The sequence below is a fragment of the Elephantulus edwardii genome, unplaced genomic scaffold (assembly GCF_000299155.1).
Source record: "Elephantulus edwardii isolate Elephantulus edwardi_28Jun2011 unplaced genomic scaffold, EleEdw1.0 scaffold00079, whole genome shotgun sequence".
Taxonomy (NCBI): Eukaryota; Metazoa; Chordata; class Mammalia; order Macroscelidea; family Macroscelididae; genus Elephantulus; species Elephantulus edwardii.
In genome coordinates this window covers 2,314,817-2,335,021 of record NW_006399829.1, presented here as the reverse complement: position 1 = coordinate 2,335,021, position 20,205 = coordinate 2,314,817, and the positions used below count along the sequence as shown (strand labels likewise).

Sequence of the window (20,205 nt, the reverse complement as noted above, 5' to 3'; positions counted from 1 at the left end):
TAAGATGGATTGTCACAGTAACTCGGGCAATGGGGGTTGATGTGTCGGAATCAGTGAGACTGGCTTCGGAGCTGTTGTACACAGAGTTGCTATGAATCACAGGAGACTCGATAGCACATAACAACATCAACAAACTGCCAAGTTTGATCGATGCCTTAAAAATATTCTTATCCAACCTTTGAAATGCCTCCATTCCAAAACATTTGTGCCATTTAAAATGAATTACCATCAAGTTGATTCCAGCTCCTGGCGACCCTGTGTATGTTGAGTAGAATTGTGCTCCAGGGAATTTCAAGTGGGTGGGGTTTTTTCTGCCCCAGTAGATTCCAAGGTATTTTTTCCCAAGGCAACCTGATTGCACTTGAACCTCCAACTCTTTGGTAAGGAGGTGAACATGCTTACTGTTTGTACTACCCATGGAGTTTGCTGATGCAAAAATAAGTGCTCTGGTGAGGTTTTTGTACATAGAAATAGCCCTAGTCCCTTTTAAGGATTTTGAACTTCCAAAGGAAAGCCTGGGGCAGTCACTTTCAAACTGCCCTAAAAACTAAGAAACCAGACGCCATCAAGTTGAATGACCCATGGGACCCCAAGAGTGTTAGAGTGGACTCCACATGTGTTTTTCAGTGCCTGATGTTTCAGAAGTAGAGCACCAGGCCTTTCTCCCAAAGCACCTTTGGATGAACTTGAACCACCAACCTCCTAGTCAACCATTTAGGACAATAAAAACCCAATAAAGAGGCTCCTCATGAGGCAATATCAGAAATGCAGCCACATGGGTCCCTCAGAAGATGCTGTACTCACGTCGGGTTCGGACGGTGTCGCTGGGCGGGCTGAGGGGGCTGGCACCATGCAGATTCACAGCCCTCACGGCAAACTGGTAGTTGGTATCTGGGATGAGGCCTTTGATAACCATGGAGTCCATCTTGATCTGCTCTTTGATTAAAGTCCAACTCTTGTCAAAATCTGGTCTTTAATGATAAAACAAAAATGGGAGGAAAAAAAGCAATGGTTCAGAAATATCAGTGGGAAGGGGAGCAAACTGAATTTGCAAACTGATAGCCTCTGAACGCTAGAAGTCACACTCATAAAAATGAGTTGCATTTCCCATCCAAAAAGCATCCTGACTTAAAGCATGGGCCATCATTTGTTAAGTTTCTGCCAATAAAAGCAAGTAGATCATTTTTAGGGCCGGTGTTAAGTGCTGTTTAAAGATCATCCGCTCTTCCTCACTAGGCCTTAACTATGATGGAGAGATTCCCCGCACAGGAGTTTACTTTCAAGGACTCTCCCTTCCAGATGCTTCATAAACAAATCTGCCCTTAGCAGTCCCCATCCCCGGGGGTCAGGAGAGCACCGATTCCATCTGTTCACAAACTAATCCTAAAGAAAACACATATTAGTTTAAGAGGGTGACTGATCATACTCCTTGTATTTCTATATGGAAACCCAAGGAGATTCTGTGCATGACCTTTCTTGCTCCTAACGAATAGTACTGTGTGCCAACTTGCAAAATTTGCATACACCCTCTAGGCCTCTCTACAGAAAGCAGACTTTTGCTCAGAGCTCCCATCTGGGAGACATTGTATAGATGCTAATCATGCAAGTTCAGGGAGCTCTGATGGAATAGTCCTTAGGGAAATAGTACACTGCTACTCCAAAGGCACCGCCTTGCTGGCAGTTCAAATCCACTAGCAGCTCCATGGGAGAATGCTGGGTAATATTCTCCCAAACAATTTACGGCCTCAGAAAATGAGCTGGAGTTACAATCAGCCAGTGGATTCAAACTACTGACCTTTTAGCTAGCAGCCTGATGTTTTCTTTACTTAAGATTTTCTTTACTGTGATTCACAATCAACTCAATGACAAAAGACAGCTCTGAGGGTGTGTGTGTGTGTGTGTGTGTGTGTGTGTGTGTGTGCGCACGCGCACAAAGAGCCAAAAATTGTTCTAATAACCAGTTTTCAGAGTTGATTCCAATTCAGGACCACCTCATGTGTATCGGAACAGAATGTATTCTGTAGGTTTTTATTATTCATTAATAAATATTAATTATAATTAATAACTATTCATTTATTGTGATTGGAATGAAAGTTTACTTAACAAGCTTTCGTTTCAACTATTTCCATTGGCTTTCCATTGAACTATTCACACTGTTTACTGACATTAATTACAATTTAAAAATCCCAAACAATCCACTGCCTTCAAGTCAATTACAGCTCATAGCAACCTTCTGTCAGGTTTCCAAGGCCATAAATGTTAATGGGATGAGACTGTCCATCTTTCTTCTACAGAACTGCTGGTGGATTTGAACTGTTAAGCTCCTGCTTACCAGTCTGATACATTATGCACTATATGTCCAAAGTGCCTTGTAGTTACAATAGTAGTGCCATTGCAGCTTTCCCACAATCCTCCTTGAGATTCTCACTTCCATTAACATGTCTATCCTACTCTTCCCTGCCTTTGGTTCTTGACACCAGGACAACGCTGCTCTTTTGCCTTCACATGATTGGCTGTTGTAAGAAGCGAGTGGTGTTGCTGTAGGCCCATCTGTTGTCTAGGTGAACGCTGAGGAACAGAGGGAGTTGTGTTCCAGATGGGAAGGGTGGTTGACCAAGGACAATAGGGATGGAGATTCCACTGGTCTCTTTTGGACCAGTCAAGCTGGCCTTTTGGATCTTTTTGAATTTTGTTCCACATTTCCCCTCACTCTTATCCATAGGGTTTTTAATGGCTGATTTTTCCAAAGTAGATAGCCAGACCTTAATTTTAAGATGTGGGCTCAGAACAGCCAATCTTTTGGTTATTGGTGCAGTGTATTAACCATCTGTACCACAGAGGGGCTCTTATTGCTCTAACATCTTAACTTTTCACTTTTTATAACTATAACATATAAACCACTGTTGTTAGCGGCAATTGTTGTTATTGTTGTCATGTGCCATCGAGTCACTTGCAACTCATAGTGACCCTATGAACGATAGCTTTGAATCCTGTTCTATCCTGTGTCAACCTTATTGTCTCTGACACACCTGCACCCATTAGCCTCAGTCACTGAATCCATCATCTCATCAAGGGTCCTCCTCTCTTGTGCTGTCTTTCCATCCTTCCAAGCATGATGTCCCTTTCTAAGGACCCATCCTTCCTTGCAACATGCCCAAAGTACATCAGATTGAGCTTTAGGTCCTTGCCTCCATGGACCAGCCTGGTTTCACCCTCTCCAGGACAAACCTGTTGGTTTTTTTTTCCTATCAGTCTATGGTATATTCAACACTCTTCTCCAGCACCACAGCTCATAGGCTTCAATTATCCTTCTATCATTCCTTGTCATTGTTCAGCTTTCTAGGGTGTAGCAAGTAATTTAAGTACTATTATTAATAATCTCTACCCACACTGAACTCCTTAAAATGAGGATTCAAAGTCACACACTTGAAGAATGATAAGGCCAACTCGGATGGGTTGACCAGATTAAGATCATCAATGTCAGAAGGAAGAATTGTGCTAGTAGGGGTCAAGAGACTTTTGTCCAAACTGCTCTGATTTTAAACATTTCTGCTTGCAGATAAATAAAGGGGAGCAGGGAACAAAATCTTTGGTGTTAATTCTTCAAAAGGATCTCTGATGGTCTAGTGGTAAAAGAACTGTACTGCTAACCCAAAGGTTGGCAGTTGGAATCCCCTAGCTGTTCTGTGGGAGAATGATGGGTGATCTCCTCCAATGTAATTCACAGCTTCTGAAAACCCTCTCCAGGGTCAGCTATGAGTCAGTTCCGGCTCCATGGCAATCAGTTGAATTTGTTTTTAGTTCTTTATGAACAACTTCTTAGGTGAGGAGATAGACTCTTTTTTTTTTTTTCTGGAAAGGAAATGCTCAGGTGATAGAGGATTTCTTCACTATAAAGCACATGCTTTGATATCACGAACAGGAACTTTTGAAAGTCATCTTTCCCCTCAGCCCAGGAGAAGAACAGATGCTTCCTTGGCCTTGCTGTGGAGAGAAGCAGGTTGTGCGGCAAGAGTCTCGGACTCATGGTGCTCCTGTTTGGAGAAGTACTTCACAGGGCATGTCCACAGAGGAACCAGCGTCTGTGGATCTTTCCTAGTATTCTTTCCTTAAAGCAGGATTTCTAATGTAAACTAACTTTTATCTTCAAAGAGGAAGCATCATGAGTGGAAGGAAACACATTTACAAACTCAAACAAAATCACTCCACTGAGGAAAGCCACAGGGGACATCTAACTGTAAAGTCAGAAAGGATGCGCTTTTCAGATAAAACTATCCTGGAAGCCTTTGCTAAGCTTCCCTTGTGAGATTTATAGAGGAAATAACCTGTAAGTGGTCCCAGAATGTGCTTTCCTAGTGCTATCTCTAAATGTGACGCAGTAGACTTGACTAGAACTGGCCCATGGGGTCGACAGCACACAAGGACAGCCATTTACAAAGATCCTTCACCACTTTCATGCAAACATCCCAGAGGGAAAATAAGGACATTATTTTGGATTTGTTTTACTATTCAAGCAAGAAAGAAACTTATGTGTAAGAGATAAGAGATTGAAATCATAGCCATTTAATTTCATTGTTATGGAGGGAGAGAAGAAAGTTCAAACAGATGGAATGCCAGTTCAGAACCTTTAGCATTTCCCTCTGGTTTGGCCCTGGTTTTGCTTTATTTGAATGTTTTTAAAGTCCCTGAGGTACAAAAGCGCAAAGGTGAGATGGAGAGACAAGCCAAGCAAAAGCATTGTCTCAATGCATCTTCAGCAATAGCTGTCCAGTCATTTCTCACTCATAGTGACCCTGTGAACAAGATTAAAATATCTTATCCTGCACCATCCTCGTCTCCGTCATGCTCAAGCATTGTTACAGTCACCATAACAGTTCAGCTCTGTGAGACTTTTCCTCTCTTTCATTGAATCTGTTTTTGCCAGTTGTTATTATGTACCATAGAGTTGGAACTGACTCATAGTTGACCCACCAGTGGGTTTTCAGAGGCTGCAAATTACACTAGAGGAAATTGTCCATCTTTCTTCAGTGGAGCAGCTGGTGGACTCAAACTGCATGATTTTGAGGTGGTAATGCAACTCCTCACCATGAAGTCACAACAGCTCAAACTCAAAGAACCCTAAAAAGCAATGTGGTTCTCTCTTAGTTATAATGTTTTATATGCTGGCCAGTAGAAACTGGCTCATAGCTGATTCTCTAGCAGGTTTTGAGAGGCAGGAAATCACATGAGAGGCGACTGTCTATCTATCTTCCACAGAGCAGCTGGTGGATTCGAACTATGTGCCTTTCTTTGGGTTGGTATTGCAATTCCTTACTTCTTTCCCAGTATGATGACTTTTTCCAAAGACAGGTCCCTCCTGACAACATACTCAGAGAAAATAACACTAAGTTTATCTTTTTAGATTAAAGAAAGTAATTTCATCTTAGCTACAAAGCTATCTGTCAAAGAGCCATAGTGATACTACCCCCTAAAAAGAGGAGGCTAGAGAGGGAGGCCTTGAGTTAGAACGCGCTGTCCTCACAGGAGGGAGCTCTGGTGGAGGCATCCACAGAGCACTGCAGGGCTAACTCAAAGGCTGCTTGGTTCGAATTCACAAGCAGCTCAGTGGGTGAAAGGTGAGCGGATCCTCTTGTGCGATTCACAGCCTTGGAAACCCACTGAGTCAGTTCAGACTCAAACAGCAGTGAGTGAGCAATCTCGAGAACTCACAGGAGTTCCAGAGCGCTGCAAATGAGAGGTTTGAATCCACCCAGAGGCACCTAAAAGACAAACAAACAAACAAACAACCCCCCCCCCCCATCTATAGAAAACTCAGCCACTGAAATCTCAATGGATCTCAGCTCTCCCTTTCCCAGACTGCGGCGGCTGCTCTAGTCAGAATAGCCTCCGTGGCAGCTGGCATTGGTGTTGTCCTCCCAGTAAATGCAGGTGATCGCCTGGAGGGCTCATTTTGTGAAGATGGAAGTCCTACTCACAACAAACTCTTTATCACAACCCCCTTCACTTGCTGCACATTGAAATCACTGAAGAGGGTTTGAGCCTTTTCTTGTAACAACAAACCAAACCCACTACTGATGAGTAGAGTCGAACTCACAGTGACCCTCCACCGTGTTTCTGAAGCTGTGAATCTTTACAGGAGGAGATAGCCCATCTCTCTCCGTCAGAATGACAGCCCATCTCTCTCCGTCAGAATGGCTAGTGGAATTGAACTACTAACCTTTTTGCCTGGCAGCCAGCCGCATCACACACTATGCCGCCAGGCTTCCTTTTTCTAGCACTAAAACCTCAAGACCAACCTCATTCATTGCCTTCAAGTCAGATCCTCCAGCAGGTTTTGGAGGCTATAAATCACCTGGGAGGAGATAGCCCATCTTTCTCCATCAGAGCCATTGACGCATTTGAACCATCAAAGAAGTTGAGCCATTGGGTAACAGCACAACTCCCTACAGACCACGAGCTCCCTTTTCTTGTGCTAAAGTAAGGCTAAACAGGAAACACAGGCACCCTTTTGAACTTGACTACAAATGCTTAAGGACACAGTGAGGAGCAGGTCTAATTGGTAACCCTGGGACTGCTTTTGGAGGGATAGGGCTGTTTTGGACAGCTTACATTTCTGGAACAGAAGCAAGCTTTTGGAGGGTGGTTGGACAGATATAATGCTGAGAGCAGTGATTACTTAAACACGCCATCGCAATTCACTCATTGGTTTATTTTGAAGGGAAGAAGCAGTTGCTCACTACTTGTACTGTTAGAATCTACCCTAGGGATTCTAAGGGAGCTCTGGTGGCCTAATGGTAAGAAGCTGCACTGCAATCCCAAAGGCACGCAGTTTGAATCCACCAGCTAGCTGTTTTGTGGGAGAAGGGTGGGCAATCGCCTCCCATGTGATTACTACCTCTGAAAACCAGCTGGAGGGTCAGCTATGAGTAGGTTCTGACTGGATGGTACACAACAACCCACAATATTAGAATCTACTCTATTTGTCTTGGAAGCAGGAGCGGAATCCACTTCCATAATAGCTTGCCTCTGGAAACCCTATGAACCTGGAGAGAGGATGAGAGACAGACAAGTGTTGAGGACTCTCCTTCACAGGGTCGCTATGAGTTGCAACTCGATGGCACTTAACAACAACAACAACAACTCTAGTTGTAGGACCAGGTGGAATCTAGACAGTATTTCATCCAGAATTAACTCCCAGAATTTACATGCAACTTAATGTCTGTTTACATTTTTCTAAGGGAAGTATCCTTAAATTTTATCAGATTCTTATGGATTCTCAAATGTTTATGAGACACTGATGTAGTTCAGGCTCTTCTTACACACATGTAGACACTGAAACTTGGGAAGTAAAGAATTCATCCAGAGTCCTGAGAGGCACATTTTTTATGGATCATTCCTGTTCCTATAGACCATTTCATCTACTACCAATATCTGCTTCAGGGGCCAGTCATTTTTCTCATCATCGTCACAGCCAAGTGGCAAGTGGCTAATGATTGCCCACTAGGCAGCCATCACAGGAGTAGTGGCTCCAAGGAGGTGGGAGCACGGAGCCAGGCCTGGGAGTGTGTGACCCATCTGGCAGCCTATCTTTGTTGTTATGTGTCATCGAGTTGCTTGTGCCTCATAGTGACACTATGTACAACAGCCCTAAACTCTGCTCTGTCCTGTGCCAATCACACTGTCTCTGACACACCCATCGCGAATACCCCAGTCACTGAATCAATCCACCTCATAGAGGGCCTCACAACATGTCCAAAGTATGTTAGACGGAGCCTCAGAATCCTTGCTTCCAAGGAGCCGCCCGGTTTAACCCTCTCCAGCATGAATCTGTTTTCCTAGCAGTCCATGGTACCCTCAATACTCTTCTCCAGCACCACAGCTCAAAGGAATCAGTTATCCTTCTATCTTCCCTAGTCATTGTCCAACTCGCTAATGCATAACAAGTGATTGCAAAGACCATGACCTGTATCAGACACACCTTAGACTCCAGAGAGACACAATTGCTCTTCAGAACTTTGGAAAGGTTCCTAACAGCAGAGTTTCCCATCTCAATACGTGTTTTAATTTCCTGGCTACTGGTGCCAAGAGTGTTGACTGTGGAGCCAAGCAAACTGAAGCTGTGAACAATCTCAATCTCTTCACCATCCATCCTGATGCTGCCAATTGGTCCAGTGGTGAGAATTTTTGTCTTCTTGACATTGAGACTCAATCCATATTGAAGGCTGCACTCGGTGATTATGTGGCTGTGATCCCAGAAGCTATGCCACTGAAATTGGACAGCCAGAAATCAGATCTCAGGAAAGGTGTCTGGTGTTAGATAAAAAACCCAACAATAACAAGATAGAAAAACCTACAAGGCAGATGCTTTCCCCTAATAAAACATGCCCACACCCTGTTGCAATGAACACCTGGTTCCTGTTAAATTGCATTCCAGGCATAACCTGTTTAAACTGATTCCTGTAACATGCACAGATCATGCTCAGACCGCTGTATGATCTTCCTCTAGAGGGCAGCAGAGAGCCTTCTGGGGGATATGGCTCCAATTAGAGTTCAGAGACTACATACACATGCATGTTGTTGTTACGTGCTGTCGAGTTGGAACCAACCCATGGCTGACCCCTGTAGTGGGTTTCAAGAGGCAATAAATAGCACAGGAGAAGATTTCCCATCTTCCTCCCACATGTTGTTGTTGTGTACCATAGAGTAGGAACTGACCCATAACTGACCCTCCAGTGGGTTTTGAGAGGCAGTTTATGACATGGGAAGAGATTGCCCATCTATCTCCTACAGAGCAGCTAATAGCCTTGAACTGCGTGCCTTCATGATTACAGAGCAGCTTCTTGCCATTAGGCCATCAGAGCTCCCACATACCATCCCATAATATGGGATGCCCACTGGTCCACAAGCCTTTGCTTGTGGAATCCATCTTGAAAGACTAAATGCACACATACTTCATTTCCATAACTCCTCTAGACTGGCCAGTTCCTGAAAGACCTGGCCTCACTTCAAAAATTGCTGATATACAAAGCTTTATTGTTGTTGTTGTGTACTATTGAGTCAGAACCGACCCATAGCTGATCCTCCAGCAAGTTAATCGCATGGGAGGAAACTGCCCACCCTTCTCCCACAGAGCAGCTGGTGGCCTCGAACTGCATGTCCTTGGAAGCAGTGAAGCTTCTTGCCTTGAGGCCACCAGAACTCCTTAGCATTAACAAAACAGTAAAATCCCACCATTCTGCCTCCCTCAATGAGGATATAGTCTTGAGTTCCCGAAGTGCCTTGCTGAAGTTCCAATTCTCCTTTTAGAGCCTTTCTTTTTTCCATTTTATATTCTGTCTGTCCAAACGACTATGCCTCCTTCTTGATTCAATTGGGCAAGAACTCCCAAATCTGAGTTGTCTGTAACACCTTGCCCATTTCAAAGGGCACCACCATCATCTAAGGTACTCAGATGTTATAGGATCTTTCAGATGAAGATCAGTTGGGAAGAAAAGCTTGACAAACTATCTCTGAAAATCAGACAGTGGAAGCCTTACCAATCACAACACAAGCTCTGACTCACTCGTTTAGGACGTGTAATTGGAAGAGACCAATCTCTGGAGCTAGAAGTCCTGTTTGGCAGAGGAAATGGTCAGAAAGGGTGAGGGCGGCCCTTGGTGAGACGGATTGGTACAGCAAGTGACACAACAGGGCATAGTGGTCACAACTCAAATGCACCGCTGACTGAGGATGACGGAGGTAACCGTGGCACATTCAGTTGAGTCCCAGCTTATCTGACAGCATCTGTGTGTCTATTTTACAATTCAGTTGGGGAAATACTACATCTAAGGGGTGTTAAAGGAGCTCCGGTAGCTCGCTCTAGAGAGAATCATGCTGCTAAACAAAGGATGAGGCTGTCTGGCAGTTTGAATCTGCCAGTGGCTCTGAGGGAGAAAAAAGGCGAGCAATCTCCTTCCATGTGATTCAAAACCCCAGAAACCTGCAAGTGGGTCAGGTGGGAGTCCATTCCTACTTGATGGCATTGAGGTGAGAGTTGAGAAGGGACATTATGAAGTCAGTGTAAAATAGCCTATTTGAAGAGTGACATATGGCTGGGACAGTTTGGATGAAACACTGAGGAAAGTGTCTAATGACCAGGAAGAACTAAGATGCTTACAGTATTTTAGGTACAGCAGCTGGAAAAGGGTAAAGCTCTTGTGGATATCACATTCAGTGTATGTAAAACTGGACCCCAAAAGATGTCAGAAGACTTACTTGAAGATGTGTGAGCAAGTTCAGGTAGAAGGCTAATTCTATTTCATTGATGCCCCGTTTCTTGTCTTCATGAAATCCTGAATTGATATTTAGTAACTGTGCAGGAAGCTGTGTTGCCAGCCAAATCATGCTATGCATCTGAGAGCTGGACAATGAATAAGGATGACAGAATTGATGCCTTTGAGCTGTGATGCCGGAGAAGGGTCCTGAGTACGCGACAAGAGCAGACTGTCTTGGAGAAGTACAGCCAGAGTGCTCTTTGAAGGCAAAGAAGACAAATCTTCATCTCACATACTCTGAGCGTGTTGTGAGGAAAGCTTATTTCCTGGAGACGGACATCATGCTTGGAAAGGTAGAGGGTTAGTGAAAGAGAGGAAGCCCCTAAACTAGACGTCTTGACACAGCGACTGCAGCAATGGGCACAAGTATGTCAGAAATGATGATGGCACAGGCTAGGAAAGGTTCAGATCTGCTCTTTGCAGGGTCACCATGAGTCTGACTTGACACAATGGCATCTAATAATAACAACATAAAACTATAAGAAGAGCTTCAAGGAAAAGAAGATTGTGTATCTTTCTTTCCTTTTCCCTCTCATCTACTTTTATTTTTTTCCCCCTTTTCCTTCTCTTTTTTTGAATGCTGGTCAGAGTTCAGTAGATTGATTTCACTACTCACTGAAAGGCTAACATCCCTAATTTGATAAACACTCAACTAAATGTTTGAGAAAAGATGTCATGTAGGGAAAGGTAGAGAGAGGGTCAGCAAAGAGAAGAAGACCCCCAACAAAGTAGATTGACACAGTGACTATAACAATGTGCTCAGAGTGGTGGAGATTGTGAAGATGGTGCAGGAGAGAGCAAGGTTAGATCTGTAGGGCACAGCTTGGCTGTGAGTCACAGCTGGCTTGATGACACCTAACAACAAACAACAAATATTTGTTATCCTTTAAAAATACCTTAGATGCCTACTCTAAGATCCCAGGTTAGTTCCATGAAATAAAGCATTTTTCTCCCCTAGCCATGGGGGGAAATCTATTCATTACAGTTTAATCAATTGCCCAGGAAATGGCAATTGAATCCTATTACATGCAAATATTGATAACGTAACCCTCTACGACAACACTGCTATCACACACACACTCTACCAAAGCACATGTTTCATACAACAATTCTTATTGTTATGATTTAATAAAACAAGGAATAATAATTTCTGTCTTGTGGTTGGTTTTTTGTTTTTGTTTTTGTTTTTTTTTTAAGATGCCCTCTGTGATTTTAATTTCTGTTCTCCTTTAGTTCAGAAAATGAAATGCTGATCAGAAACTCTCCAACAGATTTCTCTCCCTCTGAAGAGTGAGTCACTGCCCACTGCTTGTGAACTAGAAAGTTCGAGGTCAGCCAAAGAGCAGAGCCCTAGGGTGCTACAGGTCTGCTAGGAAGCTGGGCTGAAAACAGTTAAATTCTAGAAAGAAAATGCTTTTGAGCATGGGATTTATTGGAACAGGAAACGGGTCCCTAGGGCATATAGCTGAATGTCCAAATGACCTTGAGAAAGGCAGGCTCACTAGGGGCGTGTGAGGACAGGGGCCAAAACCCTACTCATAGACCAGCTGGAGCTATGGTGTGACCTCTTCTCTTGACATGGAACCCATCATTCCACAAGTTAACATCTCCTGGAAGACCTTGGATTTACTTGGAAGTTTCTTTCCTAAATATTTTTCCCCTCAATTTATTTCTTCTAAACATCACCTTATAAACAAAAAAGATATCTACAAAAATAGTGCTAGTAAATCTCCGGACTAACACTGTACCTTGTACTTGGTTTACTCTTGCAATGATGGGATCATCTCCTAGAGGAATTTAACTTCTCTGTCTCCTCTACTAGACCATAGGCTTATTAAGCATGAAGACTTTATCTTATTCAATGTTCAAAATATAACTACAGCCAGCTCTTTTTGCTCAAACCTCTTCAAAACTCCCTATTACTTTCAGGATCCGTGTCCATCTTGGTCTGGCCTTTGCTTGCTCATCCAAGTCTTATCTCTTACCACTTTCCTCCCAATGTATACAGCTCTAGGATTTCTAAGCAATTCCAGGAAACAAGTTTCCTTGCTTCCATGATGTTTCTCAAGTTATTTTCTCTGGCCAGAACCTACTTCCATGGCTTCTTCTCTTGCCTTTTGTCTGGCTAACTGTATGGTGTCCTTCTTAGATTTAGTAATGCTTCTCACAAAAAGCCTCCCCAGATTCTACTAAACTGGGTCAGATGCCAAGCTTATAGGCATTCCTCTAGGTTGACAAGAAGTCTCAGCTCACCCCTGCCTGCCATCCTTACCACTCTGCCTTATGCTTGTCTACCTTTCTCACTAAAAAGAACGTTGTGCCAATGGCAAAATCTATAGTTGATTGCCTCTTACATCCTTTGCCTATGCTTACACAGAAAAGATAATCAATACATAGATGTTTGGAGATATATATATATATATACACACACACACACACAGAGTGTGAGAGAGAGAGAGAGAGAGAGAGAGAGAGAGAATTGTCCTCTAGTAAACGATGGTTGAATGGAATTGAAAGATCTTCAGAACTCAGTCTCAGGAATGGTACAATGCCTGAAACCAGGCTAAGTACGTGTTAGCTGCTAGCTGGCTGCCAATTTTTTTTATGTGTATAGTTTGACTGAAATACAACCACTTCCATTTGTATCCTGGGAGGAAGCGAATTAAATTAATGTATTGCTTGTGGATCAAGGAAGAGTTTATGAAGTACAAAACTGATGGGATGTAAAGACAGATGACTTTAACAAAAAGTGAGCTAGGAATAATAATAATGTCAAAAAATACATCGGTGTGCATGACCTTGATATTCTCAACTGAAATCAATACATAAGCACAGCAACCCGCTTAGCAAGCAGCTCTTGGTGCAAATGAATACTGCAGGTCTTATTATGGAAGATATTTTAAAAAGACTAGGAAGTAATGTATGCAGAAAGGTGTGAAGGGGGCTGAGGAGGGGAGGCATCGCTTCTTCTCATTTATCAGTCTAACTACTTTAGGCAGACATTTAGATATCAACATGTCTTGATTTGTGTTCCTAAAGACTCATATAGTTTGTTGATTTTTAAAGAAACATTTTGTGTGTGTGTGGTGTAGGCAGAAGTTTACAGAGAAAAATCCGCTTCTCACACAACAATTTGCAGCCATTGGGCTTTATGACATTGACTGCATCCCCACAGGTAACAACCACACTCTTCCACTCTGTTTTTGTGTGTTTCCAGCCATCCTTCTTCCTTGTTCCGTTTTGTCTCCTGAGCTTTGTTTTTGGACCAACTCTGCCCATCTGGTCTCCTGTGGTTGGTTGTTCAGAGGAGTATGTTCCTTTGTGCTGTTACTGTTCACTTCATAGCCCTTCGATTATTTGGTTGAGAGTTGATCTGCAGGGCTGGGTCCAGTTCCAGGTTTGTAGGACATTTTAGATTATAGTCTTTGTGTTTCCACTAGTCTCTATCAGACCAGTAAAGCTAATCTTTTGCATCATTTTTAATCTTGCTTCACATTTTCTCCCACTTTGTTCATGACTTTCCACTGTGATCTCAATCAGAGAAGTTGGTATTGATAGTTGTACACCATTTACTTATTCTTGTCCAGGTTAGTTTAGGTTGAGGGTCAAATAGTCCATTCCTCCTGTGGACTGCTCTCTTAAATCTTTGTTCTTCTCTTCTTTGATCTGGTTGAATAGAGACCAATAATTACCTTGTAGATGACTACTCAAAAGCTTTTCAGATCCCAGGTACTACTCACCAAAGCAACATCTCAAATAAACAGTTTCTTTGTGGATTATGCTATTCCTAGATGCCCCCTGAGTCCTAAATCCCCACATCCAGTGACTCATTCACTCAAGGTATTTGCTTTTAACTAAGAAGTCTTGGTGGGCTTTATTCTGAAAACAATCAACCTCTTTCAATAGCTGACAATGCAAAGCTCAAGAAAATATAACTAGCCAGTTTGTACCTCTGAAAAGAGTGCTGTGGTTGTTGTTGATGTCTGAGTCAGAACCAACTCATTGCTGACCCTCCAGCAGGCTTTCAGAGGCAGTAAGACACAGGAGGAGGCCCATCCTCCTGCAGAGAAGCTGGTGGATTTGAACCTGAGGGCCCTTAGGACTGCAGCTCAGTTTCTTAGCACTAGGCCACAAGAATGTATGTAAATATAATCATAAGTAGGGCTTTTTCTTTGTTTTAATCAGCTTCTTAGATAGCATATATGAGTGTCCTCAAATGGACAGAGTGATAAAGAATACTTTGACAAGACTTTGGCTTATTGTTGCTATTGTTAAATAACATTAAGGATTATAATTTATAGAGACTCTATGAACAACAGAGGAAGCCTTGCTGTATCTGATTCTAACCTCACAAGTTCTGCTATGCTCATGTCCATTGTTGGAGTCACTCTGCTAATCTGTCTTGTTGAGGGTTTTCTTATCATTTTGGCACGTCCTCTGCATTTTCCAATCATGAAAACATCATTATAGTGTATATATTTGCTTATGTGTTTGCCCAGGGGAAATTCTTAGGCAGATGAGAAATATTTCTCAGATATTTATAGACAAAATATTTCCAAACATAGGTAGCTATATTTACACCTGGCTTTTATATTCATAAACACTGAGCATGACTGCTCACAAAGAAACTTTCAGTATTACTTTGGAAATCTCCTTCACCTCAAATTCAAGATTCTTCTGACTAGGAGGAGGGGGAGTAGATTTTAGAATCTCTGTAAAAGTTATGTGACAGCCTACTAGCTTGCTTAAAATATACCTCTCCAAATATTTTCTCCATGGACATAAAAGAAATAAACAGGTCTCCTGTTAGCACGGGAGCCAATACACAAGCCCTACATTAACTCTGGCAGTTTCTAAAGATTTAAGTTGAACTAGTTAGCCCATTGCCATCAAATCCATTTTGATTCATGGTGACCCCATGTGTGCGGAGTAAAACTGGACTCTACAGAGTTTTCAGAGAAGCTGACTGAAAATTCCTCCCCTTGAAGGAATCAAACCTGGGTTCAAGTCTTTTAATGACTTGTCAAGTGTTTAACTGTTGTACCTTCCATCCTGGGACTCCTTACGGACATTATAAAAAATTATGTAGCCTAGGACTTTTACATCAAAAGGAAATATCATACACACAAGGTTCACCTGAAATGACATTAAGACTGACAAAGCTTTACAGTATTTTTGTGTGGTTTCTCAGGTTTTTCTTTCACTAGCCAATTAAATGTTTGTAGAGATCTCTGGATAGGTCAGATGGTTATCATGCTAACCAACGAGTTGAAGGTTCAGCTCCACCTAGATGTGCCTCAGAAAGAAGGGCTGGCAATCAGCATAGAAAACCTGATGGAACACAAATCCACTCTGTTACACCTAGGTTACCACAAATCAGTCAATCCAATAGCAACTGCCATTTTTTAAAAAGTACTCTAAAAGAGGATTATTTTTTAAAAAAATATTTTCATTCAATTAATTGTATACATTATGGCCTATAACATAAATTACAATTCATCTATGCTTTTTATCACAATGTCTCCTTACTTCCTCACTGTGCCTTACGTATTCCTTCCCCCATCCATCCGCCCACTAAGCTCTACCTGCTAGCAGTGTCCTGTATATCATTATCCCCCACTGAATAATAAATAAGAAGAACAACTAATGTATAAGCAACAAAGCCAGAAAAAAAATATAAAATATTAGGTAATCTTTCAGTAACAGAACATAGACAAGAAGTTCACATTTCGATGGCTGAAATTCAAAGGGAAATTCTAGGAATAAATTGGGGGTTTCACAAGTTTTCCAGTGTTGAGCAAAGATTGCCTCTCAGACAGAACAAGGAATCTTTGGTTCACAGAAACCTTTTACAAGAGTTTCTGCAGTCAGCAGTATCAGGGCTAAAAAGAATTCAATATTGAACATGAATGATACTTCTCTGGGGAAGTAGAGTGATTGAAGACCCCCCAGGAAGCCCTTCACACTAATTGTAGTTTCCAATTTAAAGCTTAGGAAAGCTTTTTTCTCTAAGCACACATCCTCAGGCACTCTGCTGTAATGGGATAAACTGAGATGTTTACAAATGAATGTGGGGATTTGCTTTGCAGCAAAAAGAATAAATGCCACAACAAGCTGTGAAGGTTTTCTTTCTGGAACAGTCACCTGAGACAAGACTTCCCATTTCTTCAGTTAGTAGGGGTTTGAGGAAGCTAAGTTCTTCTCTCTCAGAAGGTGGAGCACAGACAGGCATGAAAGGCTCATGGGCTTTAGTGAGAAAGAACATGGGCTGGAAATCAGGAGACTTTTATCCTAACTTAAGTTTGTCCCCAACCAGCCAGTCATCTTGCCTTGGCAAAGCAACTTAAACAGAATCTCAGTATCCTCTTTTGTAAAAGTAAAACAATGGGATAGTGAGAAAGAAACAGACACACATTGCTACAGATCTTACTATAAGTTGTTGTTGTTGTTGTTGTTGTTGTTATATGCCGTCGAGTTGCTTGTAACTCATAGCGACCCTATGTACAACAGCCCTAAACTCTGCTCTGTCCTGTGCCAATCACACTGTCTCTGACACTCCCATCCCGATTATCCCAGTCACTGAATCAATCCACCTCACAGAGGGCCTTCCCCTCCTGCGCTGTCCCTCCACCCTCCCAAGCATGATGTCCTTCTCCAAGGACTGGTCTCTCCTCACAACGTGTCCAAAGTATGTTAGACGGAGCCTCAGAATCCTTGCCTCCAAGGAGCCATCCGGTTTAACCCTTTCCAGGACAAATCTGTTTGTTTTCCTAGCAGTCCATGGTGTTCTCAATACTCTTCTCCAGCACCACAGCTCAAAGGCATCAATTCTCCTTCTATCCTCCTTGGTCACTGTCCAACTCTATGATGCATAACAAGTGATTGCAAAGACCTTACTATATATATCTACTATATAAGAACACAGAGGGAAGATTAACATTGTCAAGGATTTAATTTTACTTGCGTCTAAACTCCAAAGTCATGTATTAGGTTTTCCTATTCTTACTTCTAAGTAGCACCACGGATGTGTTTAAGATGCTCAAGTTGCAATACTTAATGATGCAATGGACAGAATATTTAATAACCAAGGAATCATTAAAAGAAGGTGAAAAGAGTATACAGTCACTGTACCAAAAAGAATTGCTTGACCCAGAAGAATTTCAAGAAACAACATATGATCAAGAGGCAACAATGGTGATGAAGAAGGAAGTTTAGGCTGCTCTGAAGAAATGGGCAAAATCGACGTATTTCAAAAAACAGATTCTGCCCTGAATGCACTCATCATATTGTGCCAAGAAATCTGGAGGACAATAACCTGGCCAACTGACTGGAAGAGATTCATATTTAGTCCCATTCCAAAGAAAGATGATCTGATAGAGTGTAGAAATTATTGAACAACATCACTAATATCACATGCAAACAAAATCCTGCTGAAGATTATCCCAAACCAACTGGAACAGTACATTAACAGAGAATTACAAGAAATAAAAGCTGGGTTTAGAAGAGGCACTAGAGACATTATCATCACAGTCAGATGGATCTTGGCTGAAAGCAAAGGGTACCAGAAGAATGCCTATCCATGTGTCATTGGCTATGCAAAGTCATTTGACTGTGCGGATCATAACAAATTATGGCTAAGCTTGAGAAGGAAATCCTGAAACAATTGACTGTGCTCATAAGAAACCTATGCTTGGAGCAAGAAGCAGTCCTTAGAACAGAGCAAAGAACATTGCATGGTTCAAAATCAGGAAAGGAATGAATCAGGGATGTGTCTTGTCTCCATACTTTTTTAATCTGTATGTGGAACAGATCCTTTGAGACATTCAACTTTATGAGGAGTAATGTGGCATCAACCTGTGATATGAAGATGACACAATCTTGCATGCTGAATTCAAAGAGGACTTGAAATGTTTATTGCAAAAGGTCAAGGTATGTAGTCTTCAAGTAGGACTGATACTCAACATGAAGAGAACAAAGATTGTCAACATTGGGCCAGTGGCAGCACCACAATAGATAGAAAAGAGATTGAGGTTGTGATCATAGCTTGCTTGGCTCCACAATCAACACTCTTGGCATCAGCAGTCAGGAAATCAAGACAAATTGCACTGGGAAAATCTGCTGTCAGGGACCTCTGCAAAGTGCTAAAGAGAAATTATATCAATCTAGAGACTAAGGTGCACCTGTTCTAGGCCGTGGTCTTTGTAATTACTTGGTATGTATCAGATAGCTGGGAAATGACTAAGGATAACAGAAGAATCAATGCCTTTGAGTTGGGGTGCTGAGAAGAGTATTGAACATACCATGGAATGCTAAAAGAATAAACAGTACTATATTGGAGGCAAGGATTTTTTTCTTCTTTTTAATTGATATTTTAATGAAAGTTTATAAAGAACTTGGATTTCTATTTATTCACTGTTGTACATTTTCCACCCTGTCCCCTCCACCCACTAGTTAGCTTTTTTCTTGGGGGAAAAAGTTCTTTCATTGTTATACAGTAGTCCCCCTAGACCACTTCACTATGCAGCTCTTATTCTGAACTCTTATCATGTCAATCACACCTAATCACATATTCCTTTTATACAGTTCTCTCTCTCATCTGATTCAATTCTATGTACATTATTTATCCTCTCTTTTCTTAGTTTCTCCCTAACTTTCATGTGAGTCCTATTTATAATAGTGGTATTATGCAGTATTTGTCTTTTTGTGACTGAAATATTTCAGTCAACATAATGTTCTCCAGGGTCACCCATTTTGAATAATATTGCATGAGTTCCCTGTTTTTCAATGCAATATAGTATTGCATTGTGTGAATATACCACAGTTTCTCTATCCATTCGTTTGTTGATGGGCACTTAGGTTGTTTCCAACTCGTTGCTATTGTGAACAAAGCCATGATAAACATGGGTGTGCATATATCTGCTTGGGTGGCAGTTATGGTTTCTATGGGGTATATTCCCAGTAGTGGAACTGCTGGGTCAAATGGTATTTCTATTTCCAAATTTTTGAGAAAGTGCCATACTGCTTCCCAGAATGATTGCACCACTTTACACTCCCACCAACAGTGAATAAGGGTTCAAGTTTCTTCACAACCTTGATAGCACTTGTTGTTTGCTGTTGTATTAAATTTTGCTATTCTTACTGGAGTGAGATGGTATCTCATAGTTGTTTTGATTTTCATCCCTCTTAGTACTAGGGATTTTGAACATTTCTTCATGGGTTTGTTCACGATCTGAATGTCTACTTTGGTGAAGTATCTGTTCATCTCCTGTGACCATTTTGCAAGTGGGTTGTTTATCTTGTTGTGGTGCTCAAGTATTCTATAAATTCTAGATATGTCCTTACCAGACATGTCATTACCAAATATTTTTCTTTTAGTTGGTTTCATTGTGACATTGCCAGTTTCATCTCTTATTCAGATTATTTATACCTTTTCCTTCTTTTCTTTTGTTAGTTTTGCTACTGGTTTGTCAATTTTATTGACCTTTTCAAGGAACCAACTCCTGGTTTTTTTGATGGTTTCAATTTTTTTTGTTTTATATTTCATTTATTTCTGCCCTAATTTTTATCATTTCTGGTTTTTTTGGTTTTTTTAGAATGTCATATTTTCATACTTTTCTTTTTTAATTTGTTGAAGATGTTGTGTTAGAGAGTCAATGGTCCTTTTTCCCTGTCCTTTAATGTGTTTGCTTATTGCTATGAATTGACCATTGATTACTGCTTCCCATGTTTCCCAGAGGTTTTGGTGAATTGTGTTTTCATTGTCATTTGTTTCAAGAAACTTTTAACTTCACTGGACTACCATGGACCGCCAAGAAAACAAACAAATACATCCTGGAGAGGGTTAAGCCAGGCTACTCCTTGGAGGCAAGGATTGTGGGGCTTCGTCTGACAT

At 41.6% G+C, this 20,205-nt stretch overlaps 1 protein-coding gene across 1 annotated transcript in view; it reads right to left on the bottom strand.

The window, feature by feature from the left end:
- The window catches only part of EGFLAM (EGF-like, fibronectin type III and laminin G domains), a 195,487-nt gene that overhangs the window by 125,302 nt on the left and 49,980 nt on the right, over positions 1 to 20,205 (bottom strand). The window contains exon 6 of the mRNA XM_006889542.1: positions 805 to 971. Within this exon, the coding sequence (XP_006889604.1) occupies positions 805 to 971 (167 nt within the window). The remainder of the gene's footprint in view (positions 1 to 804; positions 972 to 20,205) is intronic.